Source organism: Actinia tenebrosa, unplaced genomic scaffold, assembly GCF_029948245.1.
Source record: "Actinia tenebrosa isolate PJP-AT-01 unplaced genomic scaffold, QUT_ActTen_1.0 PGA_scaffold13__45_contigs__length_12533684, whole genome shotgun sequence".
Taxonomy (NCBI): domain Eukaryota; kingdom Metazoa; phylum Cnidaria; class Anthozoa; order Actiniaria; family Actiniidae; genus Actinia; species Actinia tenebrosa.
In genome coordinates, this window is record NW_028292573.1 from 10,032,668 (window position 1) to 10,060,051 (window position 27,384).

Consider the following 27,384-nt stretch of genomic DNA (forward strand, 5'->3'; position numbering starts at 1 on the left):
AGACAGATTCCTAGATTATCCCTGCAATGGCAAGGCTTGTTCAACCTCCTCCGAAATACGTTCCCGAGGAATGGCACGCTTCAAATCACCTTCAATATTTTACAGCTGAGAAAGAGCGTGCGGCAGCAGAAAGACTTCGAGATGAAAGCGAAAGACTTCGCGTAGAGATCGAAGTTCGTACTGTAGAGACACAACAAGACGTGAACAAGAAGCTAGACCAGAGACTTAATGATATCAACTATTGGAAATCAGAATTAGATAATGAACAAGAAGCTACAGAGAATGAAATTGCTGCCATGCTTGAGTTTAAGGCCAGACTCACAAGAGCTCTGGCTGACACAGAACTTCCTCTAATGATCGCACAGCAATGTCTGGTGAACAGGGAAAAGAGGAGAGGAGTTGATCTCGTTCATGATAACGTAGAAATGCAGCTCTTGAAGGTAAGTAGGACTAGGGGCTATAGATAGAGTTTAATATATTCAAAATTGTATAAATGGTATAATGATTGAGATATTGGTAACTTATTCATTGATGTAGAGTAAACATAATGAAGTAATTCTTGTTGTAAACCATTTATAGGAAGTGGAAGTTATCGGAGGAGTTCAAGCTTTGCTTCAAAGGACTATTGAACAAGCAACTGAACAAATAAGGTAAAATACTTCACATTTGAAAATAAATGTAACAATTTCTTATTAACTACACATTCACATGTTCTTGCATGACTGTAAAATAAATTTGATAAATGTACCATGCCATAGCTGTAACAGCATCCTGTTTGAACATTTTGATTGGATACCGGTCTGTAAGCGGTGATCTCATGAACTGCAACTGGTCTTAATAAAGGATGACAATACTTTCACAGTCATGCTGAATCAATTGTATGAAACAACTGGTTGGTTGTTACAAATCAAGGAATATCATGTTCCCTTTTTCCTGTGGCTAAAAATGGCTGGTCAGTCCTTCCAGAACATGGTGACCAGCCACAGCTTGGCCATGCCTCATTTCTGGCTCAACGTCAATGGTCAAAATGACTAGTAAGGAAATATTTCACCAGACAAGTTCCAATTCAGGCCTGATATTCTCCAATGATTGGCCACCATTTTTAACCCAGTTTTCCTGATGTTATTTTTCATGTTTTACCAATAGATTGTTGCGCTCAGCAAAATATTACCTGCAGAAGGACAGAAAAGACAAGTTTCACGCCATTAACATTGACAATACTTGTGTAACATTAAATAATGAGTCTCAAGGTCTTGGCTATGCAAAGGATCCTGTTAAGATTGAGAAAAAGTGAGTACAATTTTTTATTTAATTATTTTAAACTAAAACAGTTTTTGGATGGGGGGGGGGGGGGGGGGAGGGAGTGTCCTTAGTTAACAAAGTTAATTATTCTTGGATAAATAAATAAATAAAGATATCGTTATTTTCAGTTCTGTCACACCTGACGAATGGGAAGAGTTCTCCAACAAGAATCTCCTGAAGGCACAGCATGAGAACAACTCTGCATCTAACCTTCGCAGCATCATTGATGGCATCCTGATGCAGACACTAGATGACCTTATGAAGCAATGCAGAGCTGTAAACCTAGCCTTTGAGCACAGAATTGAAGAAACTCTCAAAGCAAAGACAAAACTTGAAGATCACTTAGCTAAGGTAATATTTTATTAAACGATTTTGATTTTGAGGGGGGTAGGGGACAGTACATAGCCACCCCCCCCCCCCCTCACTTCATAAACAACACTGAGTCCTTAAGGAAATTTTTTTTTATCATGAGAGAGGCCTGGGGGATTTGCAGTAAACTTTTTTTGAGTGGTTGTAGCTCTCTCCCTTTCTCTTGGTAAGAAATTCATTACCCTCTTATTTAGTCAAAAGAACTGGTTCTTGTCAAAATAAAAAGGTTTGAGTCTCCATGAAAGCTCAAATTTTTAGCACCCAAAACCCCAGCCACCACCCCCCCCACCCCCCACCCCCCCCCCCCAAAAAGAAACATACCTCCCCTAAGATGTTTTTAAAAACAACTCACTAACAGGATAACTTTTCTATTCTGTTTATCATTTTAGGTGAAAGAAGAAATTGAGGCTATGGAGGAAAATATTGCCACCCTGAAACGAGCCATTGCTCTAAAAACAGCACCAATGAAGGTAGCTCAGACTCGCATTGAGAACAGAACTCAAAGACCAAACATAGAGCTCTGCCGTGATCGTGTCCAGTACAGGCTTGTGAGTGAAGTTGTTGAAATAAGCACCAATGTGGAAAGACTACAAGAAAAGCTTGCTGACGCAGAGGCATCTTTGAAGGCCTTGATACGACGACAGCTGTCATTGGAAGAAGATATTGACATCAAAGCCAACACTCTGTTCATTGACAGAGATCAGTGTGTGGAGCTGCGCAAACAAATCAATCATCTACCACACTAATTGTTATTTATCTTTATTAATAATATCTGTTGAATTAGTTCATATAATTGGTCCACTGTAAATACTGGTAAATAAAATGTCTTTCATGGCATTATATCCTTTTTCTGTTTCAGAGATTCTGAATGAAAATTGTCTTTTTTATATTTACACATGAGCATCTGAAAAATACTACAAATGTTTGCAGATAAGATCAGTTATTTGCGGTAACATTGAGTATATATAAAATAAGATTCAAGACACCTTGAGATTATTGAATATAAAGTGTAATATACAGATGTAAGAATCCCCTTAAGTGCGAATAAATGCATTATTTACAAAGGCAACTATTAGTTCTCTTCTAGAAAAATGAGATATTTAGGGATTGAAGAACTGGTAGGGTTCTTGGTAGAGAAGCAGGAACAGTTTATAGTTATATTGAAGGAGATTAATTTTCCAAAGCTCTTATCCTTTCCAGTTCCCTAAACCTCTCACCCGAGGTGAATATTGGACAAATCCTGGCCACCTTTTAGTAAAACAAATATTTCCTTATGAGCTGATTATTCAAGAGGTGAAAATAACGTACAAAGCAATATCAAAGTGACTGTGCAAGTCTTGAATGTACTTGGATTGTGTTAGCAGTACGTTAGCTTGCTGGTGTCAAGTTTTGCACTTGGCATTTTTTAGCAACTTGTTGCGCCTTTCTCCACTTGTTCAGGCATATCATCAGCATTAGGTCAATGAACTCACACACTGTCATCATGCTACATCCAAGGAACAGTCCCATGTTTCCACCAATGTCAGCTGTAAAGAAATCACATTTTTCTTTCTTGGTAAACTTGCATTGACATCTACACAAAACAACATTTGTGCACTAAAGAGCAGAGAACAAAAACAAGTCTCTTATTGAAGGAACTCATCGGTTTGCTACACACTAGATGATGTGTGAACATTTTATTTGCAATAGCTAACCATAAATGCCTATATATGAGCGTTTGATTTTGGGCCCACGAGCATGTGCGCATTCGAAAACCGCTTATCATAGCAAACTTGTAAATCCTAACATTTTGCATGGGACACCATGTTCTTGTGTAATTGCCCATATGCAATGCCTCGTGTATGGTGACAGGAGTGCAGTACCTGGTCTGCAACGATGACTCATGTGCAATACTTAAGTACCCATGCGCATATAACTCGAGTCCAATATCCTTTATGAAAACCTTTTACAAGTTACAGTGCTTCTACGCGCGAAAGCGTAGAATTTTCTGTCGCAAGTAGGCTTTGGTGGACGTCAATCAAGGCGTTTTTGTGACATTCCATAGGTACGTGACCTTAAAAACTTTGCTTTTCGATATGTTATGGAAACACTTTGATTGCGACCAAAACACTATTTTGTTGTGACAGAATATCGTACGATTTCGCGCGTGTGATTGAGATACGCTGTTAAAGTTTATACTTACACCAAAAGTTAGTGAGAGTGTATGACGGTAATTCCTGCACGACATCCGTGTCAAGGGTTTCGAAGAATATACTCACCATGGCATAGCGTTTCCTGTTAGAATATTTATAAAGTAAGATTTTGACATTTTACAACGCCAGAACAGCAATGTCACGTGCCAAAATACGCACGTGTACACACCCTATTACGCATGTTCTTATTTGATTTCCGAGCCTATCCCACACGGCTTACCGCCTCATCTCTCACCCTAGTATTAGTACGACGCTTCTTACCTGACAAAAGTTTGTAATTCTTGTCTCTGTTGAGGAATACTAGCATTCAAGCCAGTAAAGTTGAACATCAAAGGTAATATAGTGTCCCATAGATGTTCTGATGGGTAGTAGGCAGCAGATAGCTGGACTTTATATGAAATTGATTCACACTCTTGTGGACAATCGCACACAGTTGTGTCAAGGCCTGTCAGAGAAAGACAGACAGAGATTATGTCAAATTTGAAATACGCTAATGTTCCAAGCATGTTACAAGACTGTTGGTAAATTTCGTTACCCTCAGTAAATCAAAAAGCTATAAAAAAAACAATAAAAATGAATTTTAAATTAATCAGCGCGCAGTCATGTCGGCTCAGCTTGCGTAACCGACAAAAATGTCGGCTTTGTTTACTTTGTTTTATTTTTCTTTTCTTTTTTTCCCCCATCAATCCAATTTTATATTTCGAAACTATAGACAGGACGTAGTCATGAAAGAATGATTGCGCTTGCATTAGGGGAACAAACCTAAATAAACTGCGCACGTCTGCATGTGATGTCAGCCCAGTCAGTGATATAACATCAGGACTCGTACCCAGTCGCTTCTTTTACGCTGTTATTGATCTTGCGCTGTGGTTGAAGGGAGTTAGCGACTGTATCAAGGATGGTAAGGAAGAGAAACGTGAGTGACGACTGGGTACGAGTCACTTAGCCTGACCAATTTCGTACTCAGAGTTCTCCGGAATTGCGCGATACTCTACATCGTTATAAGCTCAGGTCCATTGGGGAATGTTTTACTTTTTACATCTTACTCTTTCTGCATGGCCGCGGGTATATTATATTGAAATAAAAAATATTAGTTTACAAAACCGCCATTACTTCATAGCCGGCAAATGCTTGTCATTAGCATAGCTGGCGGTTGGAGACTTACTCAGTAGAGACTTACGATACGCGGGAAAAATACAGGATTTGATTTCATCGGTACTGCAGAATCTTGTGACGTTGATCCCTGCAATTCAAAAATGTCGCAAAATTGAGCTAAGTTCAGTTGCTATATATTTTTGATTGAGGGAAGATGACAACTAGGTATTCCAAAGTTAATATTTACTAAGGTTGGCCTAAAAAGTTGAAAGCAGTTTAAAAGAAGTCAGTAGAAGAAAATGTAAAGATTGGAGTTTCCGCGCATTATAAAGAATTCAGTTTCTCATGCGCAGCAACTCCATCCTTGGCTTGAAACCATTACTCGTGGTCACTAAACGATGTAAAATGGAGTATTGGATGAATACAATAGAACGAGTCGACAATGAAAACTATGTTTGTTTTGGGCAATCTCGACAGCTCTTCTTAGCTGGTGCGACGTTACTGTTTGTAACGCATTATGTAGTGTATACTATGCCTCTTACCTTTTCTCACCATGGAAAGCACTCTGCAGTTACACTCCCTTGCGAGGATTTTGCTGATGCATTCTTGGCGACAAGACGCTTTAGAGTACTCGTCGTAGTTGATCAGTTCACGTGATCCACACATGGAGTGGTATGGCGGAGGCAGAGATATCTCCTGTTACACATGTAACATGGCATTAGAGCATTTGATGTATGACTTTTTTGACTCCCGAAAAATAGAGACTCGGTTTTAACTGCACAGCCGTTAAACGGTCGTACATAAGATTGGATTACTAGTTAAAAAATTAGCTTGAATTTGAACGAAATTTGAAAGACATTTTGCGATGATCAAAATTAGGGCACGATTAACAAACAGATCGAATTGAATTTAAGGTGTTTTGTTTGGCAGAGGGAGGAAACCTTGAATCAAGAAAGAGACCTAACAACTCTACTCACATGGAATGCCAACCAAGTTCAGGGATCGGACCTAATAGACCCAGAAGTGAGAGGAGAGTACACACTTCTACAACACTATCCTTGATTACATAGTTTAGATCATCGACGAACCTTATTTTTCTTGATCCTTATGCTTGTGTAAAACCCTGGCGAGATGTCATATCCTTCTTCCTCTATATCAAGATGATTTCCCTGGTTGTGAACAGCAATTTTGAATCCTGTAGCATCGTAACTGAAAGGCCCGTAGTATTCATGGGGCTCCGAATCCAATCGAAGCGTCAAACTCTGCATTTTACCCGACGCACGGACGCGCAGAATGGACGAGCCGTTGTCCCCGGCATTGAAAGTGTAACAGTTGCCGTGCTAGAAGAAAAAATGGATGTTAATCGTGATCCTACGAAATGCGCGCTAGATTCAGCTACAGAAATTTTAAATTGTGGTAGCGAGAAGTATTAGGCCCCGTCCACACGTATCGGGAAATTTTTGTATCCGGAAATTACTTTTTGCGGATACGAAAATGTTTGCGTCCACACGAAATCGTTTTCACCGTCCACACGTATCCGTTTTCGTAAAATTTGCGGATACGAACACAAAAATTTGCGGACACGTGTGGACGCAACCCGTATCCGCAAAAAAAAATTTGCGGATACAAAAATTTGCGGATACGTGTAGACAGGGCCTTAGGATAAAAAAGCGCACACAAAGTTGCTACTTTTATCGTTTGCCGTCCACTGAAACTTGATTTCATTTTGTTGTGTGTTTTTTTAGGTTGATTTGCCTTCGATTTTAAATGGCCTCCAGTTGGAACGCCTTTTTACACTCGACGAAATAATGGATTTGGTCATCATATGTCCGCTTGGCAAATGTTGGGCAAATATGGTGCTCTATATTTGCCCATACATTTGCCTATGCAGGCAAAGGTCGGGGTAAATTTCTAATAAATTTGCCATTGCTTTGCCATACATCTGAACACATGGGTAAATATGTTATATATTTGCCCTTAGTTTAGACGCATTTACCCAGTGGGGATATATGATAACCGTTTTTGCCCTATATTTGCCCTATTGTCAAATGAAGGGCACATATGAAATCAACTTTGCACTAGGCTTTGCCCCATATTTACCTGGGGAGCAAATACAATACCCCAAACTGAGTATATCCGATGTGAGGTTTCCGTTTCAATTTATTGCAATCAAAACTTTTCAAACAACTCAATAATTTTTCAACTGAATTATGATGGATGTTGGCTTGTTTTTACGACTTACGAGGGGGGAGTGCATGCAGGTCCATCTCAGTCATATGTGTCAATTTTTTCTCCTAACGCATGACATCAATGTTGCGACCACATTAATTCAATCATTGTTTTGCTTTGATGTCATGAAAGTGAGGTTATATGCGTTGATACACACAGGAAAAAACGCGGACGATGTATTTTTAATATGCGTAAGTCGTACATGCGTTTTTTCCAGTGACAATAAGAAAACTCATTAACCCATTAACCTCAGCTGCATTTCAAACCGCTAACATCTGTAATATTATTTGAAGCATCAATTTTGTTTAGTCTAAACATATGAATTCATCTTTTTTATTGGCAATATATGCAATTTCATTCATAATTATTTTAATTCATCTAATTTTAAACTCATCAAAGAATTCATTCAATTTTCATTTTGACTATCTAGTTACTGATGCACAGTTCAAACAGTTTATTTTTGATAGCTTTGAATATTTTTCCTGGATGATACTTTACTGTCATCTCCATCATCCGTACAATTTACGTTGTAAAGGACAAACAATTAATACTCTTTCTTTGTCAATAACATCGTAAGCAGCAACAAACTGGCTGTGTATCCTTTGTATGGGAATGAATGTAGAGGGCCCTTCCATTTCAAACAAGTTTCTGCACCAAATTTCATGTGGTCTGCCAATCCTGTGTCTTTCTGGATGTCGCTGATACCATCGAACCTTTGCCATACACAATGATTCCTGCTTGCCATCAATTATAATGGTTTGTTTAAGAAAGAAATCGACAACACCGGGGCGCAAGTCAAATGAATCGGTCTCAATACTGCCACTATATTGGCCACACCAACTTGCAAGAATGAAGGAAGAACGTTCCAGTCTAGAGTCAGAGGACCCTAGCTTTGTCCCCGAATATCCAATGGTACTAATTCTCTCAAACGTATCGGTAACACATTCAATGACCGAGTGTTGAGGTAAAATTGTTTCATAAGCTTTAAAGAGATATTCTGTATAGTCATCATCAAGAACATCAATGGATCGAGGTGAAAAACATGAGTATGCATTCATATTGCTCCACTCTAAGCAACGTAGTACTTGACCAACTGAAAGATTAAGTGTTGATGGTATTGATGGGATGCTTTCGCCAAGTGTTCCTACTTGTTGTGCCTCCTGAAGAAGTTGAAATACTGGTTGGAAAGTTTCTCGAAATCTCTCTGGTAAAGGGATATCTCTTAGTTCATGCTTTTGGAGAAATTTTCTCATGATTTGTATTTCAACAGATCTATTGTTAGTTCGAAACGCTCCTAAAATCCCATTGAAACGTTCGAAGCTGAAAAGCCAAAATGAATATACAGGCCCGTAATCTAAAATACATTGTTTGAGGTGCAGGTGTAGATGCATGTTTGGCGTAACACGTTCCTTTCCATATCTTTTTTCAAACGATTTACAAAATTCCACTAGGTAATCATGTCCTTCTTGTAGCTCTTCAGTTGTAATAAGTGGAGAGCAAAGGTGAAAGCAGGACAATACGAATAACCTCCACAGCTCCAAATCATCTGTTGGAACGATATTCCAAATGCAGAATACAGAATACAAGAGAGTCCATGTTTTCCACTGATCAGCAGTAAATCCTCCAAACGATGTTGATATCTTTTTCGGGAGACGCCCAATAAATGATGGTGCTTTGACGTCATCTACCTTTTCCTGGATTTTATTCAAATTTTCTTTAGAAATAATTGGCGTTTCAGCATTTAGCCATACATTTTTCATTAAATGTTTTGCTGTCCCTAAAAACAAATTGTGCATAGGATCAACAACATGGTAACGAGTACAATCGAAGTAAGGCAACTGTAAGAGTTCAGAATATCTTGTTCCAGTGGAAGTTTCAATTTGGTTTCGTTCATCAGCGGTTGTTGCATTGAGTATTTTCTGAGCCTCTCTTCGGTGCTCTTCATTTGTCCTTGGTGTATCGTCATCTTCGAAACCTGAAAAATCCATGCTACTAAAATCTCCGGGAAAAAATCTTGTGCACTTTGAGCACCCTCGGTGAGCAGTACATCCTAAGAAACCGCAAACTTTTCTTAGTGCAGGAATGTCACAAGCAATACAAAGGAGGGCAGCTCGAAAACATCTTGCTGTTCTACTCCCATGAGGCCGAACTTGGATGCCTTCGTGCCACAATAAGTTCAATTCGGCTACAAGTGGTTGTAAGTACGTATTGATATTCAATTTGGGCTCGTGTGGACCAGGTATTACCCCAACTATTATTACGTTTTCCTCTTTGTACCTTTCTTTTCTCGGAAGATTTAGGAGGACCATATATATGACTCCAACGCTATAGACACTGTGCTTAAAAGGCTGAAACCAGTCAACATTCAGCATAAAAGCATAATTATTAGGCTGGGCAAGGAAAGGAGTGCCGTTAAAATATTGCCAATCTTTCCACACTTGGCCATCGTAAATATCAACTAAAATATCGTCCGGTACATTCCGATTTCTCCAAATCTCACATTTTTGTACAAAGTCTGGTCGCTTAATAAAGTGAGTTAGAGTGTCTCTGATGCTTTTATAACAATAAACTTTATGTGGGTACAATTTCGTCTGTCCATTTTTCAAACGAATTTCCTTAAGCAATTCCGCTCCACAAGGTGTGCGGCGAAACAATTGACGGTGATTCGGAAAAGCAATGTGAGAACATGGTTTAGCAATGACACGCCCGAATCTTGTTGTTATGCAGTCTTGAAAACGGTATAGGGTGTCGCATTTCGGACAAACAACATACTTTGAATGCTTATCTTTAAAAGAAAGATAATTTTTCAAGAGTTTGAAGGAGCTCGGGAAAACCAATACTGCGGTTGGGAAAATGATTGGCGAAAGCTCACACAAAACCTGAAAAATCGCTTTAAAAAAGGCGAGGAGAATATCAATGCCTCGGTCTGGTACAGAAAAGTATGCAGACCAAAAGCACACAAACAAGGCAATCCAGTTAATAAGGGTCACTCGGGAACTTGCTTCGACGGCAACGCTTATTTCTGCACTAGATTGTTCAAAATCTCTTTCTACGTCTTCGATATCAATATCCCAAGTTTCAACCAATCTCCTTCTTTCATTTCCTCTTATCTCTTCATGGTCAGATTCACTGTCCAACTTGTCATCCCAAAACACTTGATCTTCTTCCTCAAAGTTATTTATTCCGTCTCCTTTAAACATAAGCAAATACGATGTATTTTATTCATTCGGCATTGTATAACTGCAACATAGTATAAGATAAAGTCTGAAACCATTATAATACTAGAAAAAAAAATGTCAGTAAAAAAAACCTCATGGGCTAAGGGACCGGTCATTATTTAAGTTGGGGGGGGGGGGGGAGAAAAAATTGGGGGGGGGGGGGGGCCTGAAGTTTTTGCTAGTGAAAGTCTTGAAATTTAAAAATGACTTTTAGGGAAAATTTTTAAATTTTTTACTACAATCCATGGGGGGTTTTCGATAAACTTGGATGCCTTCAAAGGGGGGCCTTGAAATTTTTTTGCGTCACTGACAATTTCTCCTCCACCCCCCCTCCCTACCTCCAACTTAAATAATGACCGGTCCCTAAATGTATAATTTTGACCCAAATTTTGCTCTGAAAATAAATGATTTCCATTGAAAATAAAATATAAATTTCTAAGTCAGCAAAACAACAATTTATAATTCGTAAAAGAAAAATGATAAATCGAAAATAAAAAACCCAAGAGACATATTAAATAAATTACTTATAATTGTATTTCTCTAACTTGACAAACATGTTTTGCCGGATACCATGCTATCTCAGGATGACCACAGTCATGAATTGATTTGGAGACAAAAATGTACAGCAATATCCATTTGAACATAGTAAATTCTTTTTGGCGTTTTAAATGAGTTATCTCTAGCTATGATTTTATAAACTCTTTGAATGAACCTTTCTGAATGAACACTGAGGTTTTAATGGCAACCATAAGCCGATTACTTAATAATGCACCCTTCTTAAAAGTAACGGTGAAAACGAGGCTAAGATAGAAATAGAAAAGAATCATTTGTACCTCTAACTTAATCTCGCTTCAATAACACTAATGCTTGGTAGTAAATCCAATAGGGGAGCTAGATCATGTGCAAATCAGCCGCTTGTTAAAGATTCAGTCTTTTATCTATGCAGTTTGACTTTAACATTTAAAGATTATATAATCTAATCATCAAATAAACGTATAACATCAATACCTTTTTGTGAAGTAGCTGGTAAGAATTCGTCACTTGATGGTTGGTTTGTATTTGGCACATCAGAGGAGTCTTGATCAGTTTGGTCCAAAACGTTTATCTCGCTGTAGTCATCAAGTTACACGCTGGAACACTCCATGCAACAGAGAAATTTCTCCGTGTAATCGCGCCTTAAACGTTTACACATTTATACGATAACTTGCCTCTGATATGCCGAAAACATCCAGCCAATTCCTGATTTATTGTGTCATAATTTGTTTGATAGAACATTTTTGATATGGAATAAATACTCTTGCTAATATAATCAGCCGTTTTTGTGGCTACAGCCTCCAGGTGTGCTAGTAGACGGTTAGCAAGTCAACCTTATCCAAAAAATCGTTCTTTTAAGTTGTGATGCGGAGGGTTGCTACCAGATCTAGCTCTCTAGCCTCTGATTAATATTTATGTACACTTGTACACTTCACACTCACTACCACTACATTTAATGTGCTATGCACACGACTTTTAAATAATATTTTGGTGGAGTTGAGAAAAGCCAGAAAAATCTCGAGCCACTGATGAAACTTCATTTTGAGGAAATCAGCCTTTTTTTCTGCATGCGTATGTGTCGTCCCCAGGAATCAAACCCACGACCCGCGACCCAAGCCATGAATATGGGACTCACAGTGAAAAAAGCAGACATTATACCGCTATATACTACGCTATACATTTTAAAATGATTTTTTATAATCGTTTCCTTAAAAACAACTATATCATTGTTGCTTATCAAAGTTTTTAATTTGAAACTCTTCCAGACTCAAAAATACACCTTTCTCGAATTCGCTTGAGTGACCAGGAAACGATGGCTCCGATTCAAGATTAGGACTTAATATTTTCATACAATAGTCCCATTCACAGTTCCCAGCGTCGGCGACATGTGAATTCCATAATTGTCCAAGGTGTTAAGAAAAAGGTCTCTATTATTACAAGCTCACCGTTCGTCTCGCTTCGATGTAAAGGCACGGCTACCATTCAAGATGGCGCTGTGAACCGCGAAAGGGACTATTCAATTACCATTTACTCTATATTAAATCCAACCTCGAATAGGATCCATTGTCATTCGTGGTCGCTCATTCGAATTCGGTAAAGGTCGTCTATTTAATTTTCTTTGTTTTTCTTTCTCCGATTTATTTTTAACGATCCAACTTGCCTTGTTGTTCTTCCTTTTTTACGTACCTTGCTTATAACTAAAATCACTGATAAAAAAACCCTCCCTGCACGAGGCGTACGCATTATCTGTCTGACTTCAACGACGTCACCCTTTTCATTTGCTCATGCAAATTGATTACGTTACGTTTAAGTTCCTAACGATTCCACTTGGTTCCTTGACAATTGTCTGCGAGCAGCTTGAAGCCATGGCAGGTTTATTCCACCACAAGAGAATCAGATGGTCGGGAGTTCTTCAGATTCTCCTTGGCTTGTTCATAGTGGCAGTAGGTATTGCTGATAGGTTCCATTTAACTGGATACACGAGTGGCTTTCCGGCAAGATATTGTCTTGCCATTTGGATGGGCATTTGGGTGAGTCCGACTAACATTTGCGTATGAACATGCACGCGTTTATCTAATATTTCAGTGTTTAGACTACCGTTAAATAAATTAATAAAGCCAGCATGGGATCTATCTTGCTTGGTCGTATTTCTTCTTTCAGATCATGTCATTCCCTTGAGTACGCATTTAGTTCTCTAATGGCAAAACCAACCACACATTGGAAATAGCAAAACACTACCCAAAATGTAGATACAAAAGGTTACGTAAAAACGAATAAAGCCTACGATGACAGATAGTTTAGTATTTGCTAATTTTATTTAGTTTATAAGTTGTACGAAATTTGAAGCAAGAACAATTATAAGTTTATACTGGCGAGACCTGTTTGCAAGGAAAGTCGCAACCTCTTATGCAACTCTTACTAAAGACTAAACCTTTTAATCTAAATATATTTTACTTAACATTATTCTATTATTAAGTATTACTGTTTTTAATTTTTAAAAAGCATAGATAAAATAATATAAATATTTTGTTACTTTGAATGATTATAACTGAAGAAGCTGATTTGCATGCAGCATTACCTAATCCATGAAATGTGATTGCAGAAATGCCTGGAAGTATTCACATTAAATTTGGCCAATTTACGTTCAATCAATTGTGAATTTAAGACTTTTAAAAAATAAAATTGTATTCGAATAAATATACAAACAAAAACAATTCAAGAAAGAACTAGCAAATGAGAACACACGGTTATGGGTAAATGTACATGTAGTCGTATATGAATGGCTTTTTAAAACATTCAACATTTAAATTGATTCTTGAATGCCCTCAAGGGACCAAAATTTAGCTTAAATTATCGAGCAGTTTACAATAATACGCGGCGCAAGCTGCACCTAAAATTTATACTGTATTTTCTGCCATCAATAATAAGTCAGCCACCTTTAATATTTTTGAGTGGTGGCCGCGTGAAAACCAATTCCAATTCCAAACGAACTACGGACAACTCACAATTTCTACTGCAAGCTGCGTGTAAAATATATTGAAATTACTACTGAAGATTTAACGTAGAGATATTAAAAGTATGAATAATTTAGAACCAAATTGATCATTTGAAAAAATATATATGTATAAATATATAAAGGTCTTCCTGCTACTACAACACTAGGTATAATATGGTTTATTTATTGGTCTTTTTAAAGGCAAATGTTTAGCTATAGCAAGAAAACTGTTGAGAAAAAGTGGTTGTAACCATAGCGAGAACGCCCGCCACTCAGACATTAGTCTGTCTCCTTAGTTAGGTACGGACCATTAAATGTTTGAGTGGGGAGGGGGATTGGGCAATTGATTTCGTGCAGGATTTTTTTTACACCTTATGGCTTTGCAGGAAATTTTTTTTGGACATAGTTTAGAATTTTTTCTGGCACTTTTCTGGCGATTTTCCCCCCACTCTTTAATGCTGTGCTCGAATTTTTTTGGGGTTTTTGACCAACCTACTCCCCCCCCCAAATCTGATGATCCGTCCCTTCGTATCATCGTATGTACCGGTAACGCAACTTTGTAACGCATTGTTGAAGACACAGATATATTACATGGATATTAAAAATATTATGTCACGCATGTACGACAAGTGTGCCAGTATTTCTAGTGGAAATTATAACAAAAGATGTGCCATGTTAGATAACACACATAACTAAACTAAAATGCGCAAAACGGCGGCTATAACGTCACATTAATAGTTTCTTTCAATTCGACTCAAATTTATCCCAAATTTTAATTGGTTGGATCGACTGGAACGAAATGACTGGGTATGAGCATGCGCATCAACGACCTTTGATTCTGTAAAATTAATGGCGGCCCGAAAGGGAAAATTGTTTGTCAGAACTATAATTGTGGAAGGAAAAGCAGCAAGCAAAATCACAAAAGTCAGCCAATAACAAACCGGCTATTAAATAACTGATTGCCCGTTGCTGACAAAACATAATGCCGCAAAGAAAATAGCTTTATCTAACTTGTCCCCGCATTGTCAATTGATTTACAGATCTTCATAACTGGAGTGATCGGTCTATGTATTACTTTGCGTGACACATACAGCCCGATAAAAAAGTCTGAGGTAAAGTACTTAATATAAGGGATATAATATTCCTAGTTTGTCATTAGCTCTTGATTATACAATTCTGGCTGTAATTCCTTACCATTATATTGCATCTCCTTCTATAGACCCTTTGAAGCACGTCGGAACGCAGCTCATTTTGGATGACATAACAATAGGTTTCCAAATCTCTTGAGATTCAAATTCTTTTGTTTTGTCCTTCAAATTGAGCTGCTTAGACGTCACTTGCATCAGGATGTCATGGTCGTCACTGATACTCATGTCCTTTGCTGCCTTGTCCATCATTGTCTATTCAGTGTTTACCATATATCGTCCTTTTTATCATTACTTTTTCACTAGAAACACCGACGCAGCTCACACTAGTTTTTAGCTAGTTATCCCTTCTCGTCAATAATACTGCTGTCTTGTCCATCATTGTCTGTCCGGTGTTTACCATCATATTCTGTATCATTCTATATCAGGATATCATGGTCGTCACTGATACTGCTGTCTTGTCCATCATTGTCTGTCCAGTGTTTACCATCAAACTACTGACTCAAAGTTCTAAATCATAATCTCTAAAGATTTTGCAATCGTTATCTTCCAGGTCATTGCCTATTTAGTTTTCATCATCATATCCATTATCTTCGCTATCGCCCTGATCGCCTGTTACAGCGTCAGTATTGGTTTTATCGCATACCAGGAAGGCAGCTGCAAAGGTGTCGGCGACCCCGCAACATGTCCTGTGCAAAGTTCCCAAGGGATGGTCACCGTGGAGAGAGAATGTGACATCCGCATCAAATTGGCTGCAATCATCTTGTTTCTGAGTGTCCTTGAGATCCTGGCAGCTCTTTGGGCCATCTACAGTTGCGTTCCTAAGAAGGTAAGACTGTGGTGCAAAAAGTAGAATAAACGCAGAAAGTCAAATAGAATTTTTTTTACAGCGGTCACCCTTTATCCAAGCGAAACAGGTAGCCCAAAGAATGCTCATTGAAATATTGCTGGTTTTCAATCATTCCCAAGGGAATGTAACTACAAAAGACACGGCGGCCATGTTGGAGGATATAACAAAAGAGATTAACAACGAATCTTTTGTTAAATTCCTCCAACATGGCGGCCGTGAAAACCATCAATTTCTGTGGAAAAGACAGTGAAATTAATTGTTGAAAAAATTTCTTAAATTCTCCTGATGTTGGAAAAAATTAGCTTTCTGAATGAGAAAAACCATTGCCGGATATAATGATCGATCATTCATGATTTAATGAGACCAATAGTAGGTTTGATGGCAGCAGCCAGCCATGTTGACGGCAGAAACTTGTACGATTTTCCTTTTCTCTTAGGAGAATATTCATGGTCTTTGTGTCTTTTCTAAGCCTTGTACCAATGATGTTGGTATTCTTCTGAGTTCTGAAATATTTTTCTTCTTTTAAGAAACACACTGAACCAGTAGAACCGGTGCAGCTGCTGCAAGAAGGGGAGCTGTCCTACGCGCACGTGGACCTGAAGCCACGACCAGTGTCAATCATTTTGTTGTCAAACCAGGAACCGGCTGAAGCTCCTTCTTCGAATATCTGAAGAACACTCTGTGTGTAATTTATCTTACATTTGTTATTGTTATTAAAATGACAGGAAAAGAGACACCTTTCGAGTTACAAATAGCGCAGCGAGCTGATTCTAAAAATAGCTTAAAGATTCGGACAAACATTGCATTCTGTTTAACCGCTACGAGTATTATACGAACCGATTTTATGATTTTTACTTAAAGTTACAATAATAACCCATGTAAACTAAGATCAACTGCGATCGGCTGTGAAAATTATCTGCTGAAAGTAAACTTGTAAGTTTGTTTGTCCGAATTCCGCCTTTGTCTTCGTTTTTATGACGTCACGGCTGCGCTGCGCTATAGCCACTGTGTTTCTTGATTACAGACTCATTTCACAGGGTTAGCCTCGTATCAGTGTTTAAATATTCACAAATACCAACGGTAAATTAAAGAAACGTCAAAAATACAAACAATTTGAAATTCAAGGGATCTTAACTGGAACACGTGAGTATTCTTCCTGTCTGTGATCAAGAAACACAGTGGTAATTTGGAACTCGAAAAACGTCTATTGAAGGATTGAGAAAGATATAAACTGAGAGATAATCTGTAAGAGGGTTAAGAGAAGGGAGGGAGAGAGAAGGTAATAAACTATATATAAATTTAAGACACTACTCAATGAAAACCCACATCCCCAGACCACCGAAACATGGCGAGGAATTTCACTTGCATGTAGTGTGAAATTTAGCACAATCCCTAGGAAAGCAGATTTGGGGTTAAAATGATTGAAGTTGTTGCTTTTAAATATGACATGTAAATTTGCATTAATGCATGATTAATGGCAGTTATTATGGATGCATGCAAATGAGATGCAAATGAGACAACATCGTATCGATTCGATAGCCTCACTTGTATGATTCATAACAAAAGTATATCTTATTGCGGGCTCAATTGTAATAAGAGCTATTATAATTACCAGAATTCATTGCACACTCCCCCCCCCCCCCCCCCCCTAGTAAATTAGCACCGTTGTCTTCTTATTCTCACGGGGAAATACAAATCTGAATAAGAAAGAAAATTCGTAAAGCATTTTGGTAGTAAAATGGCTTATTGTTAAGCCCCGTTTACACTAGCGATTTTTGCGGCGATTTTTGCGATATTGTCCATAATAAATAATGGTAAAGAATTTACTTGTAAAGTTTTTTCAGGATACCAAGATTTTCCTAGACGAATGTCTCTTTTGAAGGATGAGACAAAAGATTTCATATTTCCGAAAATTGCCACAAAAATCGCCAGTGTACACGGGGCTTTAAACTGTTGTGAAATACCCGTTAAATTCCCCGCCTCACATACATTCACTTACGCTGTTAAATGCGCATCAAATACCCGGTCTCCCTGCGTTATTTTCCTGCCCTGTCCTGGGGTTTGGGGGTCAGGGGACGGGAGGTCAGGGGACGTGGAGTCCATTGACATGTACATAAACATAACTTGAAATTCGCGTGTAAGAAAGAATTATTACAGAAAGAATTGCACAGAATTTTATTAGAAGCATCGCATTAGCTATATCTTAATTTGTTTAGAGCTAAGATGATAAAATTAAAGTCAGTGCCATAGATTCTAAATAAACATGGCTGTCGTAAAATCCCTCTAGAAAATAAGCGCACAAGCAAACCCAAGAGAGTTAAAAGACAAAAACATGGCCCTTGTGGTACCGTTAACAATGGATGCTAATGAGAAATCTTTTGTTAAATGGTACCAACATGGCCGCGATGACGTAACGTGCAAACGAAGAATCCAGCTCATACAAATACAGTGGTTTAAGAAATAATCAACTGAAAAATAAAGTTCCTGTTGACTTTAAGAGCAAGTTAATAAACGTTTACTTTCGAACCGCATGACAGACTCCATCCATGACAGTCACAGAAGTATGCTTTTCAAAAATCTACTGATTTTTATTTATGAATCTATTCATTTTGTCTACTATAGCCAAGGTCATCATTATTATTACCCTTAACAATGCTTGCGGTTTCGCATTTGAGTAGTATATTACACCACTACAAACATAACAAGGGCACAGAATTCGTCGTAAAGGGAATTTGACTTACTTCAAGCACACTATGAAGTCTTGCTATGAAGTCCTGGTTCTGTGCTGGTTTGCGTCGTGCTTGAGCTCTTCTACGACAAGCCGATGCTCATGAATATTCAAATCAATATTCTATGCAAATGTAGTTTTATATTTACGTTCACCAAGCTTCTTAGCGAATCTCGTTTTCACCCGGCATGGCTTTTATTTACTCATACAAGCGGACAAGACTCTCAGCAGCAATCCAAATTCTACTTGGATTTTTATTCACTGTGTTTGGAATCGCGGACAGATTTGAGATAACCAAGCATCGAAGCAGCTTCCCTGCGTTGTATTTGCTTGCTGTATGGATTGGTTGTATGGTAAGGTTGCATCAAATATTACAGAAACGAGTTTGTGTGTACTATGACAAAGAAAGTGAAAGACGCTGGTCGGTCTGGAACTCCACGGCAAAATTAAAAAATGATTTTAAAAAAATTATCAGTCCGAACTTGATTGCTTCAGCTTCGGTTTGGAAATCCAATATCTAAAACTATTCAGTATAACTTTACTTGAACCAATTCCCCCTTTGAATTTAAAACTACTAAACTGTATGTATGCCGAAAGTATCGGCTGAAATGATTGAGAATTATATAAGCAGAAGTAACGTAAGTTTTATGGCAAAATTTATTTAATATTCATAGGATATTTGCGAGTTTAAGAGCCATTAATACAAACGCACTATCCATTGTCAAAATATGACTTTTACAACCCCGAGTACATCACCGAATCTCTTTCTGTAATTCCAAGAATCTTACACTAAATCTGTACATCCCTTTGGTGAACTTAGCTTAGAATTGTTATCACATTTTGTATGAATATGATACTAAATGTCCTATTATGAATTTTATGATAATATTTACGTCGACTCTTCTAGTCAAACACTTTACCAGAAAAACAATAATTCTCCGATTAAACGAAAAATCACGCGAAATATTCCTGGCGCCATTCAGGATTGTTACATCATTTTTGTCATAAGTAAAATAGTCGTTTTTGAAATGGAAATAAAAAAGGGTCATGAATCTAGAATTCTGTATTTGTGAATTAATTTGTTGGTAATTTTGAGTTACGAGTGAATTACTTAGAATTGAAAGCTTAAAAAACACATGAATTAAAGTCATGGCCAACCGCTTGATCCACGCCACTGAACAACACTTTCACAGTCAGACACAGCTATCCAAATAAAACTATTCACATATTACCAGTGATTCTAAGTTAAACAAACGTCTAGCAAAACCGCTTCAAGGCCAGAGTAGCAAGTTGAATAAAGTAGGACAAAGGCTATATAAATATCCACAAAGCTGGCTATAAATAATAGTAATCATAAGCCGGGAAAGTCATTACAGGAGACGACAGTTTAATGATTTTCATAAAGCTTGCTTATTTGTTCAGATCAGTAAAGGACCAGAATACTGGATGGTTTTCATGGTTGAGTGATTGCAATAAATTCATTAAATAATCCTCATAATTAGGGTCTATTAGTGCATGGACCTCCCAGATTGAATTGTATTGTAAACAAACTCATAGTGTAGTGGCCAAATGTATAACGAATATACTATATATACAGGAAAAAAGTCTTTAAGCTCGCACTATGAAATTTACTTCTCAAATGCGGTCAAAAAAGTGTTTATTTTGAATGCCTTGTTTTATGTTATCTATTATCACGTCCACAGAAGTCTAAACAACAAATTACTATTTTATTGTCGTTGATATTATCTTTATTCAATTGATCTAGATAATAATCGTTGGTATAATTGGAGTTGGTGCAAGTCTTTCTGAAAACCACCCAAACAAGTCTTTGGTAAGAACAAGTCTTGAATCATAGACTTAGTTTTCCATCAAACCATAGTAGACACTACAGACACGACATGGCAACGCTCTGTAATTTACATCTGACTTGATTAAGCTGTCATGAAAGTTTTTGAATCTCTATATTGTAGTATGCAAGTTTGAATGAAGTTGTTTTGACATGGTCTGATAGTCTCTTGCCATCAGCTATACTTGACCAGCCAATCACTTTAAAAAATACTCATCACAACATGATTAACGACTGGTTGTCTTGTGTGACTGAATAGCCCATTTACGAGATATGCTTCATTTGGCACGTACAAAGGTTTCAATAGAGGCTATGTGCTAAATTAATTGTTTTCTTTTCTCCTCTCGCAAATTGCTAAACATTATGCACGAAGCCTCACACTGAATCCTTTTTGCGTGACAAGTGAAGCATATCTTTTAAGTTTTCTATTAAACTATGTCATTTCGATGACGTCGAATCAAGATACTCCTTCAGTAACCACTTTCCTTTCTCTGCACAACTTACAAATATTAATGGACATGGCATTAAGATATACTAATGATATGAATTTTTATTCATGATTGTAACATCCTTATATATTTCCCCCCGTTTTTTTTTTGATATTGTTTGTGTTTAAAAAAAAAAGAAAAAAAAAAAAAAAAAAAAGAAAAGAAAACAGCAAAGCCATGATAGTTGCCATATTTCTTGCTTCGCCAAATAAAATAACTTTACTATCATTTGTTCCAGGTTGTCGCATACCTCGTCTCTTCTATTCTATCCACACTCTTGGCTATGTCTCTCACAGCATGCTATGGTGCTAGTCTCTACATCATCGACAAACAAGAAGGAAACTGCAAAGGTTTAAAGGATGGAGCATCTAGTTACATACAAAGGTCATATGGGCAGGTATCTCATGAAGCCCAGTGCAAAATACGAGTCAAGTTAGCAATTATTATGATAGTTTTTGGTGTGGCTGAGGTGTTAGGTGCCGTCTGGTCTATCGGTTGTTGTTGCACTATGTTCACTAAAAATTCTCGACATCAATATGAACTGCCCGATGAAACTCGATTGGTATGTATTTTCTGATTATAACTGACTTAATTACTTACATCCATCCATTTTGATTATATTCCAGCCATCCACACATACACATTTATGTTGCCATTTGTCTTTCCATCAAGGATACCACCCATGCATCAATGATGCCATCCTTCCAGCAATGCAATTATTTTGCCATTTGTCTTTCCCTAAAGTAAAAATAAAACATCCATCCATGGTGCTATCCATCCAACCATGCATCCATGTTACCATTTGTGTTTCCATCAAGGAAACCACCCATCAATGATGTCATCCTTCCAGCAATGCAATTATTTTGCCATTTGTCTTTTCCTAAAGTAAAAATAAAACATCCATCCATGATGCAATCAATCCATATAAAAAATATGCATCCGTTTCCATTTGTTTTTCCATGTAGTAAACCATCCATCCATGCGCGAATGCATCTATGTTGCCATTTGTATATATATGTTTCCATCAAGTAAACCACCTCTCCATGATGCCATTAATCCACCCATGCATCTATGTTGCCATTTGTATATATATATTTCCATCGAGTTAACCACCCCTTCATTATGCCATTAAGCCACCCATGCATCCATGTTGCAATTTGTATATATATGTTTCCATCAAGTAAACCACCCCTTCATGATGCCATTAATCTACCCATGCATCCATGTTGTTATTTGTGTGTCCGTCCAGGTAACATCTATGATGTTAAGTGCCCCCGATTAGTGTACCACTTGTGGTACGCTAGCAGCTTGAAACGTTAAAGTCTATTTGCGTAGTAGATCAGCAGCAACAGTCTCTTTAGTTCATTCAGTAATTCTGATTTCAGGAAACTATTGATGACACACCACTGGATGACGATGAACAAACCACATCAACAGCCCAATGTACAGCAGCCTCATAACAACGAATCTCAATATTTTAGGTGTATATATATAATTTGAAAAGAACTTTTCATAATATTTAATCAATCTTTTTGAATAATGATAAAAAAGTCGATTGTGTTTTGATACGTCAGAATATACTAATGACCTTAATTTTAATTGGAGCGCAATTTTCTCCCGTTCCATACCTGGCAAATTAACTCTCTTGTGTAAAAATACACAAGAATAAAATAAAAAAATAAGTGGATTTATTTAATGTAAATATTTATTAAAAACGATTTTCAAAATGTGGTTTTCGGTAAAGATAACGAATAAGTTGCAATTTAGATTGAAAACCATGTTCTAGTTCAGAAGAATGTAACAGAAATTTGCATCATGCATGCATTCATTCACCATTTTCCATACATCGGTTCACTGGTCGAACACAAAGCATTCAGTCGAGGTTGCAAGGTTCAAATTTGGATAATCCTTTGAAAGTACCTTATCGCCTCGCTTGAGTGCTTTCTGTTTGACCAGTGAACCAATGTATGGAAAATGGTAAATTTACCGTGAAACGAGAGAAAGAACAAGGATTTTATAAAAGAGAGTTGATGGTTGTGATACTCACAAATAACTGAATGAACAGTATGGATCCCAATTATGTGTTCTCAGGGAACTGATGCTGCTTGTCGTTTGCTGTCATCTAGACATTGAATGTTGTGGTGACTGGTATCCATCAGTTCATTTAAAATCTCTCCTTTCTCAATCGACTGATAATGCCATTTATTGGGTAGATGAGTTTTAGATCTTTAGTGACATCAAACAGCTGAATGAATGTTGTTGGCATCATCATGCATCTCCATGGTATGACAAAAGCTGCCCATCAGGTGGTACAACTGAATCAGAAACACATTTGCATGTCTGTGTGTTTCCATACGAAAACACAGACAGATGAGCCAACGATTCTGCCCAAAGCGGTTATTTACAATCTCGTTTTTCTCTCTAGTTTCCGATCATAATTCACGATTCTTAAAAAATGTGCAGGTCAATACAAGGATTACACATCTCAGCCTACATACAGATGATCATTGGTATATTTTGTATTATTTTGGGGTTTGTAGAGATAGGAGATGAAGTGGAGAGGTATTATCATAAAGTAATAGCCGTCCCTTTCCTTGGCTTTTGGATAGGTTTATGGGTGAGTAGTATTTAGTGATTATCAGTGATTTATAAGCATGATTGATACAAAAATAGAAAAAGAACATCTGTTATAAGGTTACAGTATGTACATCGACAAGAAGTTCTATAATATAAAGAATTCGATACTTTATTATTGTTTCATAAAAATTAGGATTGCGAAGTAAAAATCCAGTTTCCCAGAAAACAAGCGTTACGCTCAAGCTTCGATTCAAATTGTCGCTCTACCTGTTTACTTAGACTTTTTTACTCGCTCAAAAGTTTATTTGATCAATTAAACCGATGAAAAAGGTGCTGAAAAGGACAAAATTCCATGTTAATCATGAACACAGCAAAACAGAATGCAAATGTGGGTATTTGAGTGTCATTGAGTGGTTTATATTTGTTCGCAAATATTTCTAACGTCAAAAAGCAAAGAATTCCCTAAAGCCTGTGATAAGCCAATGCAATCAGATTTCGAGATTTTATTTGTTTTGAAAATAATTACGGAATATTAGAAAACTGAATAATGCATTCTAGATGGGCACGCTTCATGTCCTTTGACTGTAAAACCAAACAAAACCATGATAGTTATAAATCGTTCCTTGCCTTGATTATTGCATTGGACTGGATATTTGCTCAGTTTTCACTAGACAAATTTAAGCCAGCACGTTTTGCTTTTTTTCTGGTTTTCTGTAACCGTAGACTTAGACTGCAGCTGCACGAGCAACTTTAAGCGCTGTCAACAATGGAACCGCTAAAACATTTATGAGTTTTAGCTTCCCTTCAGGTTCATATGAATTTTTTTTTTCGTGTGAGGGAAGGAACTTAATACAAACTAGAACAAAACAATCCACCAAATAAAAATATTGAAATTTCTAAACATTATTTGCTGTCTAGTTAGGGGGCTCAATTGTATGGCTTGTCCTAAAACCTATTATTCGTACTTCGGATAGTATGAATACCTTTTCTCTAATACTGGCCAGAAAACCGCGCTAAGTCTATTTTTAAAAACTCTAATAATAAATAATAATAAAATAAAGCATTGTTTTGTTAACCTTCACTAACCCGGTCTAGTGTGTCCATCAACATATTTACAATTATTTTGTCGATTGCATTAGTGTAGTCATCTTTGTTTTCATAGTTTCTTACTGGGGGAATTGTTGGGGTACTTGCAAGTTTTTACAGCACAACGCATTTAAAAGTTTTGGTAAGATTATTGTTCATCTTTCATTTTTGTCTCCTTTTCTACTTGCATTTATATAAACTAAACAGAAACCTTACTTGTCCTCTTGCAGATTATTGTGTCGGTGTTTATTCTTCTTCATGACATCAACCTTCTTAACACGATCTATATATCATTTTTATGTCCTTTTCTATTTGCATTTGACTAAACTGAACAAAACCCTACCTTATCGTCTTCCAGATTATTGTGTATGCATTCGTCTCCATGACATCAACCTTCTTAAGATCTTTCCTTTTCGCATCCTTTTCTTTTTCCATTTGACTAAACTGAACACAAATCCTACCATGGGCCTCTTCCAGATATGCATTCTTCTCCATGACATCAACTTCTTAAAATCTATCCTTTTCGCATCCTTTTCTTTTTCCATTTGACTAAACTGAACACAAATCCTACCATGGGCCTCTTCCAGATATGTGCATTCTTCTCCATGACATCAACTTCTTAAAATCTATCCTTTTCGCATCCTTTTCTTTTTCCATTCGACTAAACTGAACACAAATCCTACCATGGGCCTCTTCCAGATATGTATTCGTCTCCATGACATCAACCTTCTTAAGATCTATCCTTTTCGCATCCTTTTCTTTTTCCATTTGACTAAACTGAACACAAGTCCTACCATGGGCCTCTTCCAGATATGTATTCGTCTCCATGACATCAACCTTCTTAAGATCTATTCTTTTCGCATCCTTTTCTTTTTCCATTTGATTAAACTGATCAAAGTCCTACCATGTCCTCTTCCAGATTATTATGTATGTATTTTTCTCCATGACATCGACCTTCTTCGGTAAAATCTATAATTTTTGTCTCCTTTATCTATTTTAATTTGTCTAAACAGAACCCAAACCTTACTTGTCCTCTTTCAGATTATTGTGTCGCTTTCATTCTCGTCCGTGACATCAACCAACAAATCAACCAACCTAATTTACTATTTTTGTGTCCTTTTCTCTTTACATTTGACTAAACTGATCAAAACCCCACCATGTCCTATTTCAGATTATTGTGTACATATTCGTCTCCGTGACATCAACCTTCCTTGCTGGCCTTATGACTGCTTGCTACTACCTCACGATTAAGTTCTGGAAATACCAAGACACTCATTATCCTGCACCTTATGGGATTACCTGGGTGATTACTATCCTTGGAAGTATTGAACTACTTGTAAGCCTTTGGGCGTGTGTGTGTTCCTGGAATATCATTTGCACTTCATCATGTTGCAATTTAGATGTTCATTCTCAAACGGTAAGTCAGGATGTCTTACAACATTGCCAACTTCTTACATTTGTATTTTTATATATTTAATATGTTTTTCTCTTAGGAAGGATTTCAAGGAGATTTCGAATCAACATCTCGTAGAACAGGTGCTTCGAGTGCATTTGTTTTCTTTGAATATGACAATGTAGTCCCTGTTGCAGCTAGTGGACCAAATAAAGATCCCTGTGGCACTCCCGAAAACATCCAAACAGAAGTTGATTCTAGAAACGAAGAAATGCCCCCAAGCTACGAAATGGCAATGCAAAATATATAATCTTAATTCCATTACAGAAATAAACAGAACTGTAAACATAGAATCTGGTGCTAGTGGACCAAATGAAGATCCCGTTGGCACTCCCTAAAGCATGCAAAGAGAGGTTTTAATACTAAAAACGAAGAACGGCCTCCAAGCTATGAAATAGCAATGCAAAATATATAACTTAATTCCATTACAGAAATAAACAGAACTGTAAACATAGAATCTGGTGCTAGTGGACCAAATGAAGATCCCGTTGGCACTCCCCAAGACATGTAAAGAGAGGTTTTAATACTTAAAACGAAGAACGGCCTCCAAGCTATGAAATAACTTCTCAAAATGCTTATTCTATTACAGAAATCAGTAGAACTGTTAAAATAGAATCTATTGATGTACAGTCGGAGGGACCACCATCACCTTCCTAGGAATTAAGTCCACTATCGAAAATGTTAGTAACACAATCATGGTACTTTTTAGACATTAGCTTTCCGAAGTAAAGACCCCCTCCATATGCTATATAATAAGAAAATAAGTGTAATAATCTCTTTAAGCTTATAATTTGTTTGTTTGTTGTTGTTTTTTTTTTTTTTGAATATGAGTGCACCAAATGCAGCTGCGTTGGCACGTTGGCATATATATATACAGCGATATGCAGAAATTCTGATCCAACCAAGTATATAGTACATAACTATATCGGGTGCATTATGGGTAATAGACCCGCGGAATTCAAAGCTAAGTACCAAAGCGTTGGCTGGCCTACCGAGTGTTGTTTATGAACAGCGCTAAAGTCAAGAAGCGGGAACAATGTGGCAACAAGAGAATGTCTTATATTTTTGTGATCAGTAGTGATCAAGTAAGTCCCGTCGGTGGTTATATCAGGCAGCTAGTATACTTTCTTTTTTATTGAAAGATTATTTTTTAAATAGGTGCTGACATTGTTAATAATTTGTGGTACAGTAAAGTTGTAGTGGTAAAGAGGACAAGCAAAGTTGTATAAAGACGCCTTTTACGTATCAAGAAATCGGTGCGACTTCAGGCCTAACAA

General features: G+C 37.3%; 6 protein-coding genes across 7 annotated transcripts; 4 read left to right on the forward strand and 2 right to left on the reverse strand.

Moving 5' to 3' along the window:
- The first annotated feature begins 26 nt into the window (after positions 1 to 26).
- LOC148911813 (tektin-1-like) lies at positions 27 to 2,740 on the forward strand. Its single transcript, XM_089028605.1, has 5 exons — positions 27 to 440; positions 580 to 650; positions 1,147 to 1,290; positions 1,431 to 1,653; positions 2,061 to 2,740. Exons 1-5 carry the CDS (start codon positions 27 to 29, stop codon positions 2,415 to 2,417), a joined length of 1,209 nt encoding a protein of 402 aa, XP_088884731.1. The 3' UTR covers positions 2,418 to 2,740.
- LOC148911814 (acid-sensing ion channel 4-B-like) lies at positions 2,415 to 18,745 on the reverse strand. Its single transcript, XM_089028613.1, has 7 exons — positions 18,671 to 18,745; positions 6,047 to 6,298; positions 5,501 to 5,654; positions 5,029 to 5,106; positions 4,125 to 4,308; positions 3,854 to 3,945; positions 2,415 to 3,197 (listed from the first exon to the last, which is right to left on the reverse strand). The coding sequence occupies exons 2-7, from the start codon at positions 6,224 to 6,226 to the stop codon at positions 3,040 to 3,042; spliced, it is 846 nt and encodes a 281-aa protein (XP_088884739.1). The 5' UTR covers positions 6,227 to 6,298; positions 18,671 to 18,745; the 3' UTR covers positions 2,415 to 3,039.
- On the reverse strand, positions 6,350 to 11,520 carry LOC148911815 (uncharacterized). The gene is made up of 3 exons (XM_089029129.1): positions 11,414 to 11,520; positions 8,421 to 10,377; positions 6,350 to 6,353 (listed from the first exon to the last, which is right to left on the reverse strand). The coding sequence occupies exons 2-3, from the start codon at positions 9,557 to 9,559 to the stop codon at positions 6,350 to 6,352; spliced, it is 1,143 nt and encodes a 380-aa protein (XP_088885255.1). The 5' UTR covers positions 9,560 to 10,377; positions 11,414 to 11,520.
- On the forward strand, positions 12,709 to 17,232 carry LOC116295337 (uncharacterized). Its single transcript, XM_031703122.2, has 4 exons — positions 12,709 to 12,969; positions 14,975 to 15,046; positions 15,633 to 15,908; positions 16,457 to 17,232. The coding sequence occupies exons 1-4, from the start codon at positions 12,724 to 12,726 to the stop codon at positions 16,598 to 16,600; spliced, it is 738 nt and encodes a 245-aa protein (XP_031558982.1). The 5' UTR covers positions 12,709 to 12,723; the 3' UTR covers positions 16,601 to 17,232.
- Positions 18,705 to 22,682, forward strand: LOC116295352 (uncharacterized). Its single transcript, XM_031703141.2, has 4 exons — positions 18,705 to 19,010; positions 20,423 to 20,488; positions 21,230 to 21,553; positions 22,377 to 22,682. Exons 1-4 carry the CDS (start codon positions 18,846 to 18,848, stop codon positions 22,449 to 22,451), a joined length of 630 nt encoding a protein of 209 aa, XP_031559001.1. The 5' UTR covers positions 18,705 to 18,845; the 3' UTR covers positions 22,452 to 22,682.
- Positions 22,683 to 22,713: 31 nt separating this feature from the next.
- On the forward strand, positions 22,714 to 26,897 carry LOC116295351 (uncharacterized). 2 transcript variants are annotated; one of them, XM_031703140.2, is made up of 4 exons: positions 22,714 to 23,608; positions 24,731 to 24,796; positions 25,826 to 26,071; positions 26,148 to 26,897. In XM_031703140.2, the coding sequence occupies exons 1-4, from the start codon at positions 23,447 to 23,449 to the stop codon at positions 26,355 to 26,357; spliced, it is 684 nt and encodes a 227-aa protein (XP_031559000.1). In that variant the 5' UTR covers positions 22,714 to 23,446; the 3' UTR covers positions 26,358 to 26,897. The 2 variants fall into 2 exon arrangements, with proteins under 2 accessions (XP_031559000.1, XP_088884736.1); XM_089028610.1 differs by having other exon boundaries at positions 22,865 to 23,608; positions 26,152 to 26,271.
- The last annotated feature ends 487 nt before the right edge of the window (positions 26,898 to 27,384 follow it).